Raw genomic sequence first — 9239 nt, 5'->3', positions numbered from 1 at the left:
TTTAATTTTTAAAAAACTATTTAATTTTATCAAATTTTAAATATATATATTTATATTTTACATGTTTATTATCTTAAGCGTTTTTTTGCAAAATATTTGTAAACTTAAGGATTTTTTCGCAAAAAATAATTCATGATAACCTAGAAACCTGCTATTACAGATAAAAAGGGCAAAACCGACAGAAAAATGACAAATTTACGGTATAAACGAACCAAAAATCTGCCGAAAATTAAAACCGACATTTTCTGTCAATCTTAAGCTTTTTTTATGACATTTTCCCACACTCATTCTATAAAACTTAAAAAAAAATACGAATCCACTGCTCTCACCCGCGCTTATACCCACCCTATGAACACAATCCATCCCTTTCTTTCCTGGTTACCGTACATCACCTTCCTTTATTCCGTTTTCATTTTCCGCAAGTGTTCGTCTTCCCAATTGATCTCTCTCTCTCTCTCTCGTTCTCTTCACACAGAAAAAACCTCTCACTACTGTAACAAAAAAAACCCTAAATCGACGCGTCTCCATACACTGCTCCGCCTCCACTTTCCCGCTGTTTCAACTTGTTTCAACTTTCTAGTAACGGAATCCTGCAGCTTGCTGCTGCTAGTATCTCATTCTCGCCGCCGGAAGAACGGTTTCGCACCTCCGATTCAACGTGTTTAAAGGTTTATGCGTCAAATTTTCACTTGCATTTGACAATTATACCTACATTTGGACTTAGCATTTTTAGTCCCGTTATCCAATATATATATTTTCAAAAAGCTTTCATATGTTCCATTAACCTAGACAAATTTCGTCATATCCTGTGTTCTGTTTAATTTTTTAACAGATATTTTGCATATGAGACTTGATTAAGTTGATATATTCTATTTTTCCTGTTTAAGCGGATTTTCTTACTCATTATAGGTGTGTAATGTGTTGCTTGTTTGGGAATCAGGAATGTGGTGTTCGCTTGTTTTATTTGAAACGCATGTCCAAACCCCAAAGTTTATCTTTATTTTATTTGAAATTTGTGGCATGTTATTAGGTTAGAGTTTTAACTTCGTTAATCATGTGAATAGGTTTTACTACGTCTGCTGTTCAGTGAGCACTGGTATTGCATCTTCATCTTTTGTTCCAATGGACATTTCTGAGGCTGAAGATAAAGATATAAAAAGTTGGAATACGTTATTCAACGCTTTGAAATCTTGTGGGATTCTACACTATGGTACTACAAAGCCCTCAGGTATGTGTTGTTTCAAAGCTGTGCAAGTATTTTTGTAAATACCATAAACGCTAGTCATTTAGTTACATCTAAAAACATTAATATTGTAGAAATTGCAAGGGGGCTTGAGTATGAAGAAGCTAGAAAAGAGTCAATAGAACTGAAAACTCATCTCAGGAGCGCTAGAAATCAGGTAATAATTAATATACATGAACAGTAATTTGTGTTTGAGTTTCACATTTTGGTCCAATTTTTTATTATTACTATTATTGTATTTTAGTTTTTTTGTTTTAAATGCACAAAGTCGGTTTTAATTTTTATGAAGTTTATAAAATATTTTAATATATAATTATATATATATATATATATATATATATATATATATATATATATATATATATATATATATATATATATATATATATTTTGTGTCCCACAAGAACTTGAATAATAATAAGATTCTCAACATATAAGAAAAAAACAGAAAGATTTTGTAAGACACCTAGAAAACAATATATATTTTTTCAAGATAAATGATATGCTTCATATCAGTTAATATACTTAATATTTATTTTATTTTCAACTACAAAAAATATCAAATTACTTGGGTATCTTGTCATAAGATCAAAGTAATAATAAGCTTTGGAGTTTTTAGAAAACTAGCTATTAGTTGGTAGGTGAAAGTTCAAATGTAACTTTTATTTCTCTAAAGGTATTTAGTAGAACTAATTATTAGTTTTTAAATATATAAAACTAATTAAAAACTAAAAACTAAAAGCTTCAAAAACTATTTCAAGTTGTTTTTGTATGTAAAGATTTTTGTTAAAAATATAAGTAAAAAACTCATGGTGTTCAAAGAATTTTTTTTTTTTTTTAATTGAACTTTTTCAAAACAAAAAGCTAAAATGCCCAAAATTCAAAAAAGTTTTTTCTTTTTTATTTTATTTTATTTTTTTGAATTTAACTTTTTCAAAACAATAAAATGCCCAAAAATTCTGAAAAAGTGTTTTTTTTTTTTTTTTTTTTTTTTTTTAATTTAACTTTTTGTAGAAACAGCCAAATTAAGTTTCTTTGATTTCTTATTGTCGTTGTTTCTCTACCACCACTTTATTCGATATCATTATATGATTTATATCAATCTGATTCTTTTCAACTGGGTATATGTTTTTCATCTGAGTCGAACACACATCATCATCTTCCATTCTTAATTGGTTATGTTGTGTGTTTTGGATGACTGTTTTTCATTTCAATAGTATTGAAATCAGCGAAAATTTGGAACACTCCCAACTGTTTGTTTCTTGTTTTTCATCTGAATTCAATACACAATCATCATCATCGACCATTTGTGAATCTTTAATGCTATATGTGTTTCTTGACGATTTGGGTCTCTTTGTTTTGATCACGAATAAAGACCGATTCTACAGTATATTGTATTTGTATCTTGATGAATTGAGTGCGTGTTTTCATTTAAATTAAACAGAAATTCTTGTGCTTTTGCATATTAATCCTGAATCTCTATCTTTCTTGACCCCTTTTGAAGATCCGATTCCTGATTTTAAAAATTATAAAGTTTTTTTTGTTTTTGTCTGCAAGCAATGATGTTTAATCTACTTAACTGTAGATATCAATTCAAAAGTCTTTAAAAACTATTATTCATCTACAGTTTTACATTATTCTTATTAATAATATTTAATTTTTTAGCTTTATTTTTTTTTTAAATCGAAATGAACAGTTGAAAAGTTAAGGTCTATTCAACTTTCATTATTCACCATTAAAAATGATTTAAATGATATGCGTAATTCATCAAAAAAAAATTGTATTTTGTTCTCTCTAAAATAAATATGATAATAATGTTTCTTTATTCCTTCTTATCTAAGTCTTTCTCTTTTTATCTGTCAAGTAGAAATTCTGACATCATATTTGCAATATTTATCTATTTTTTATGTGCAATTTGTTTCTTATAACAGTGTTTTTCATAAGATTTTGTATGTTGTATCCTTCATATATCCTTAAATAATGGATAACTCCAAACCATTAATGGTCAATGGTCCTACACTTCATTTTTTTCGTTTTTATTAAATTGTAACCCATTGGGCATTTTCATTAACTTAAGTGTCAGAAGCCCACCATTGAAAGTCAATCTAGATGTGGTGAACATAAAATCTCATGGCCCTTCCACGAAAAAAAGAAAAATTCTTAAATTCCCTTGAACATATCATCGCGCAAAACCATAATCATTTTTCTTTAATGAACATCACGTTTAGAAGTATTCTCTCACAAACACTCTTTCATATAATCACAGCCATGTTTTACTTATCTTACGGGTTTCAACTGTCTCTTTGTTACACGAGAGGGTATATTCAAAGAAATCTCATGTCGTTCAAGGTCTTTTGTTCTAATCTGGCATGCATTTTGTTTGTAGGTGGAGTTGGTGAATTTGAGAAAGCAACTTAAAAATCAAGAAAAGCTGGACGGTTTTAGAATGTTAGAGTCAAGGTTAGCTAAATATTTTTTCATTATTTATTTTATTTTTTAATGAAGTTGGCTTTTGTTTATGACTATGGATGTCACTTTCTATTTTCTTTAAACATTATATAACACATTAAAACGAAATTCTGTTTTGCATTTTTCAGTAATAAACGCTTTGATACCACTCTCAAAATTGACCTCAGAGATCAAGAACCAGAGGAAGCGATTTCGTTTTTAAAAATCCATATATGGATTGGCTACAATCTCAGAAGTAAATATATATATATATATATATATATATATATATATATATATATATATATATATATATATATATATATAATCTATTAAATAACTTTTTATGTCTTAAACTAATCATGTACGCTTTTTTTTTTATTTATTTATTTATTTATTTATTTATTTATTTATTTTTTATAATCTAAACAGCTGTGCGTTACATAAATGTAATAACTGGAAATGCAAAACAAGATTTGAAGTTAAAGTTAAAGGTATGAATTTGTTTATTTTACTAAATATTATCAAAATGATTAATGGATACTTATTGTATTTAACAAGTGTTTGGTTTTGCAGATCGGTAATTTCTTATTTAATACAAATGTTAAATCCAAAGAAAACAGCAACAAAGATGGATTTCATATTGCATTTCATCGAGACCAAAAAGACGCTATCTTTCCGTGTGAAGAGATTCAGTCGGGTAATGATTATGAAGTACAAAGTTGGGAGAGAGTTTTACAATCTTTACTATCATGTAACAAATTTCATGAAAATATTAACCTGCAAGGTAAAGTATTCTAGGCATTTTTTTTTGGTGTTTGTTAGCTTAGAAAGACCTCACAAATAACTATTTTACTTTGTTGCAGATGTTGGAACAATTGCCTACTGTAGAGATTTCAAGAAACAAACATTAGAATTGGAAACTCAAGTCAAATATGAGGAGCAGCATGTAATAATCTTTTTAGAGGAGTATTTTAGTTTTCTAACTTTTTTTTATACACATCCTTTTACTTCAAAGACCGTATTTTATAATGCAGGTTGAAGAGTTTATATCTACCGGACAACTAGCACATGCAAATGAATGGGAAGAACATGTTAAACTAACAAGAAAGAAGATAGATAATAATAAGAAGAAAAATAGCTTCAAGCTAATTGAGTTGAGGTAATAAATTAACTTTACCTTGTTTGCTTTTAACTCAAACTTCTTAACATATAGTCAATAGGATTTTCATGTTGATTAAAATGTTTTCATTTTTTCAGGCATAAAGAAATTCAAAATCAAATAATTTTTGATTTACATGGTCTCCATCCTGATGAAGCTCTATGGTTTGTAAAGCTTCATCTATTCTTGTTTTATAACCTTCGGAGTAAGCTCCATACAATCAGCTTATTTAATTGTTTTTTTTAGGTTATTATTATTATTATTATTATTATTATTATCATTATTTAATATATATATATATATATATATATATATATATATATATTTTTAATAAAAGCTGTAAAAGTGATAAATGTAATCACTGGGCATGGTGAATCTAGAGGCAATGTTTCTGTGCTAAAAGAGAAGGTATAATAATGTATCTTTTTATTTAAAAGTTTTTATGTATTTTTATTTTAAATTTTCTATAAAAGCCCTAAAAACTATTACCACTGGTTTTGTTTTGTTTTGCAGGTCGGTAACCTGTTAACAAACATTGGAATCGAACCTAAACTTTCAAATAAAGGCCAATATGAAATACATCTTCCTCAGGAACAAAAAGATTTTAACTGTTTGTTGGATAATTCAGATTGTAATTGATATTCATGTTTTTTTTTTTTTTTAGTATTTTTAAAATGATGAAATTGAGGACTTAATCCAGAAATTGTGATGAAATTGAGGACTTAATCCAGAAATTGCAGCAACACTTGTTTTGTTTTGTTATTGATTGTTTTACCTAGTCTAATGTTTTGAATAAGTGGTCCCTGCTCTGCTTTCATGCAAACTAGGAAAGGTCCCCTGTATTGCGGGGTTTGGAAGACTTTGATATTTATCATTTGTTATCTATCAGTGTTCATTACATAGCCACTATCTATTTGCGTATGAAAACATTGCACTTTCAATTGGTAGAATTTTAAGAGAAACGAAAGTAAAATGCTATAACAAACAACTTGGTAAAAGTAGATTGATATTTCTTGTATTTTTAACCTGTGTTTTGTACTAATTTGTTTCCTATTCTGTGTATTCAACTCACGAAATCAGTGACATTCTCCAATACCAATGCTATTTAGCTAGAGCTTTCAAATACCACTATTAGCCACATGTACAATGGTATTTGGTACTTGTCTAAAACTTGTAATATTAAACATAGGTAAGATCTAATAATTAGTCCACCTTAGCTACTTCACTGGATAACAATATTTAGAGAAATGTTTAATTGCAAAATAAGATAAAAAGATTTGATTAATTATGTAGTTATTCCATCAACAGCAAAATTAAGAGCGTTATAAACCTGAAAACAAACAAACGTGCTTACATTGATATGTTTATTATATCATTCTACTTTCATTTATTTATATATGTGGGTAGATCTTTTAAGTACAATGTTATAATTGGATAGATAATCTCAAAGTACAATATCTAAAATAGAAAATAAAATTAAAACTAAAAAATTGTAATAAAAAAATAGGTTAATATAATGCAATTTCATAAAACTATGTATGTGGTATCGAGAGAATTTTTGTTCATAAAACTCACATTCACAGCACAATCGCTGAAAAATAACTTATTTTCACAATTGCTTTTACATTACAAACCTCCCAACCACTACCTTCTTTGTAACATTCCACCTGCCAAAAAAATTAAATAATGAAAATGCAAGTCAAAACACAAATGGGAAAATAGTTAGGAAAAAAGTCAAAGTCATGGTTTACATATACATACAACGTCCAAAACGTGATTCTTTTCCGTGGATCTGCCAATTGTGTACAGTGTTTCTCCAATCACAAAAGCACCAAAATTGCCTCTACAGACTTAAATTTTTCAGTAGAACCATTGCCATTTAATGGCAACCCTTCATTTTGTTCATATCTGGAATTTTTAACCATTTGTCTTCACGTGGATCAAGCATTTCAACAGAACTACATCACATAAAAGAGTATTCATTTATGTTTAGCATCCTCTTAAACTGCTGACCTCTAACAAAAAAAACAATAAATGAACTTTAGAGCAAACTGAAGTGACATTTTACTAAATATGAATGTAACAGTAAAAGTACCTTGTTATTCATGGAATGAATGGGGAGCCACTTGCCATTGTTGAGATCAAGATATTCCACCTAAGACGAAATATGACTTTCTTTATTACCACTAGCCACAAAAAGTTTGTTGTTAACTACAGCATCAGCAACATGGACGTTGTTTCAATATAAAGGTGGTCTTAAAGTTAAAACCCACTGATTTATTGTTGAGACGAATGATTCAACTACCAGTAAACAAAAATATGGTTATAATTTATAAGTTTTATAAAATGTAGCAACTTAAGAAGATTAATAATCATTACCTTTGCTGCTGATCCATATTTCTTTACTATATTCATTGGTCTGAATGGGATTCTAACATAATAAGATGGGTAATATGAATCTAGACATGCCAACCATGAAGACCCATCATATCTAGCAACAATGAACACTTAAAATTTTTGAATGTTTTTTTTGCTTTGTAGCCTATTATCAGAATCTACTCCAACAGAGCATGATCCAGATTCCAAAACATCAATCTTGGTTTTGAGCTGTTGGGTTTCTAGTTTTGATTTATCCTGAGTATAGCCAAATCACATAAATTTATGGAAATAAGACAAATAAAATATCTAAGAAATTGTTTATGATTTTTAAGTGTACCGGTACTTGTTCTAGCAGATTGATGTTTGTAATATGCTTTGAATTTGATCCCTTCAGCTCTTCAACTTCTTTCATCAACTTTATGCAATAAAAATATAATCTTCATTAGACTATATCACAAATAATGCATATTAGCTTTAACCATCATCATTCGAATTGAGTCTTCCACAGCCTCCTTAATTTCCATGATCTGCAAACAAAATCTGTTGATCCCTAAAGGTTAAACCACAATTTCCATGATTGTGCGTGCCATTATGTAAAGAAAAATGAAAATGAGAACAAAAAATTAAAAAAACACACACACACACACAAAATCTCAAAATTACCTCACGTTCTTCTAAGCTTTTTAGAGAACTGTAGTATTAAGTATCATAAACTGTAACAACTTTCAACCTGCAATATTATCCGGATCGAATTCATAAGCACAAAACGAAGCAAATGAATAGATGAAGCAAACAAATCTAGGGAAAAATGGAGGTACAGAATAGGGTTTTTGGAGTCAAGATCTTTCAATTCCCGAGTTTGCCACCAGAAATCATAGAAATTAAACCCGAAAAGGATGCAACACTTATCGTCTACTTTAAGCAAAGAATAAGGTAGAAAGAAACAAACACCCGTTAATGAATTTGCTTTGGAAGTGACGATGAAAAGGGGAAGAACGAACCCTAATGATGTAATTCTTGGGTGATGAAAGATCATCTTCACCAGAATTGAACTCTGTTGATGTCGGTTGATCGATTTATGAACCAAAAGATAGAGTGGATGAGAAACATGGGTTATTCACTGCAATACAGTTTGGGGATTTGAATCTTGTGAAGAGTTTCTGGAAAGAGATCCATCGACGGTGGTAGCGATGAAGGCGACGACAAGTTGGATGTTTTGAGAGATAAATGGCACGGTGTGGTGAAGATGGAGTCAAAGGCGGTGGAGATGCTGGCTTTTTCTAATGGTTTCCATTGGATAAAAAAATAAGGTGGAGCAAGAAAGAAACACGTAGCAATTGAAAAGCACCATTGACCAGTCATTGACGAAATTGTTAACAAAAATTGACCAAGGATAAAATTCAACAAATCATAGAAATATATAAAGTCCAGGGGCTAAAGTGAAAAAAGACCCCTTTTTAGTTTTTACTGTTCACAAATGGGGGTTCTAAATTTATCTTATATATATCTTATATCTTATATATAAATAAGCCACACCCCTTAGATTTCTAGCAAAATATGATGGGACATGGCTTTAGAATTTTGTGGATTTTTTAGAATTAAAGAAGAATTTATATTGAAATTGGGAGACTGCCACATCAGCATCAACTTTTTGGTTGATGCATGTTTCTCTTTCGGGTTGGAGCTTTGAAAGATTGGATGCTCCATTTACTTCTTTTGATTGGACTAGACTGAAGTGTTTGGGCTAAGAGTTTTGACAGCTTAGCTTCCACGTTTCTCAAATGGATTTCCAATCTGCACCGCTCTTTTCCCTTCGTGAGTCATCATCTATTCATCTCTTTGACGACACATGTCAGCAAGAGGGACACATGTTCTCCATGCTCATTGCTCTTCCTTCTGGCTTTCCCAATACCCCACCATTAATGGTCTTCATCTTCTCTCTCCCTCTCCCGCTTCTAGACACCCAAAGCTATATTTTGAGGTTATTCACACTATCACATTTGTTTT

The 9239-nt window shown here is 29.8% G+C and overlaps 1 protein-coding gene and 1 long non-coding RNA gene across 10 annotated transcripts; one reads left to right on the top strand and one right to left on the bottom strand.

Moving 5' to 3' along the window:
- The first annotated feature begins 337 nt into the window (after positions 1 to 337).
- LOC145088902 (uncharacterized) lies at positions 338 to 5615 on the top strand. 3 transcript variants are annotated; one of them, XM_079027369.1, is made up of 12 exons: positions 338 to 668; positions 1065 to 1228; positions 1318 to 1400; positions 3630 to 3703; positions 3841 to 3947; positions 4124 to 4185; positions 4268 to 4478; positions 4558 to 4640; positions 4729 to 4853; positions 4952 to 5058; positions 5191 to 5261; positions 5367 to 5615. In XM_079027369.1, the coding sequence occupies exons 2-12, from the start codon at positions 1123 to 1125 to the stop codon at positions 5490 to 5492; spliced, it is 1155 nt and encodes a 384-aa protein (XP_078883495.1). In that variant the 5' UTR covers positions 338 to 668; positions 1065 to 1122; the 3' UTR covers positions 5493 to 5615. The 3 variants fall into 3 exon arrangements, with proteins under 3 accessions (XP_078883495.1, XP_078883497.1, XP_078883496.1); XM_079027371.1 differs by lacking the exon at positions 5191 to 5261 and having other exon boundaries at positions 4952 to 5017; XM_079027370.1 differs by lacking the exon at positions 5191 to 5261 and having other exon boundaries at positions 5367 to 5548.
- A 728-nt stretch (positions 5616 to 6343) lies between these two features.
- On the bottom strand, positions 6344 to 8533 carry LOC145088903 (uncharacterized). 7 transcript variants are annotated; one of them, XR_013701326.1, is made up of 7 exons: positions 8234 to 8532; positions 8051 to 8144; positions 7896 to 7962; positions 7233 to 7772; positions 6949 to 7154; positions 6615 to 6811; positions 6344 to 6520 (listed from the first exon to the last, which is right to left on the bottom strand). It is a non-coding gene; the product is annotated as an uncharacterized LOC145088903 (long non-coding RNA). The 7 variants fall into 7 exon arrangements; XR_013701325.1 differs by having other exon boundaries at positions 7896 to 8144; positions 8234 to 8533; XR_013701322.1 differs by having other exon boundaries at positions 8051 to 8531.
- Between the last annotated feature and the right edge of the window lie 706 nt (positions 8534 to 9239).

The sequence above is a fragment of the Lactuca serriola genome, chromosome 2 (assembly GCF_051521515.1).
Source record: "Lactuca serriola cultivar US96UC23 chromosome 2, Lser_US96UC23_V15, whole genome shotgun sequence".
Taxonomy (NCBI): domain Eukaryota; kingdom Viridiplantae; phylum Streptophyta; class Magnoliopsida; order Asterales; family Asteraceae; genus Lactuca; species Lactuca serriola.
The sequence above is the reverse complement of the archived record's forward strand: the minus strand, read 5'-3'. Positions and strand labels throughout refer to the sequence as shown.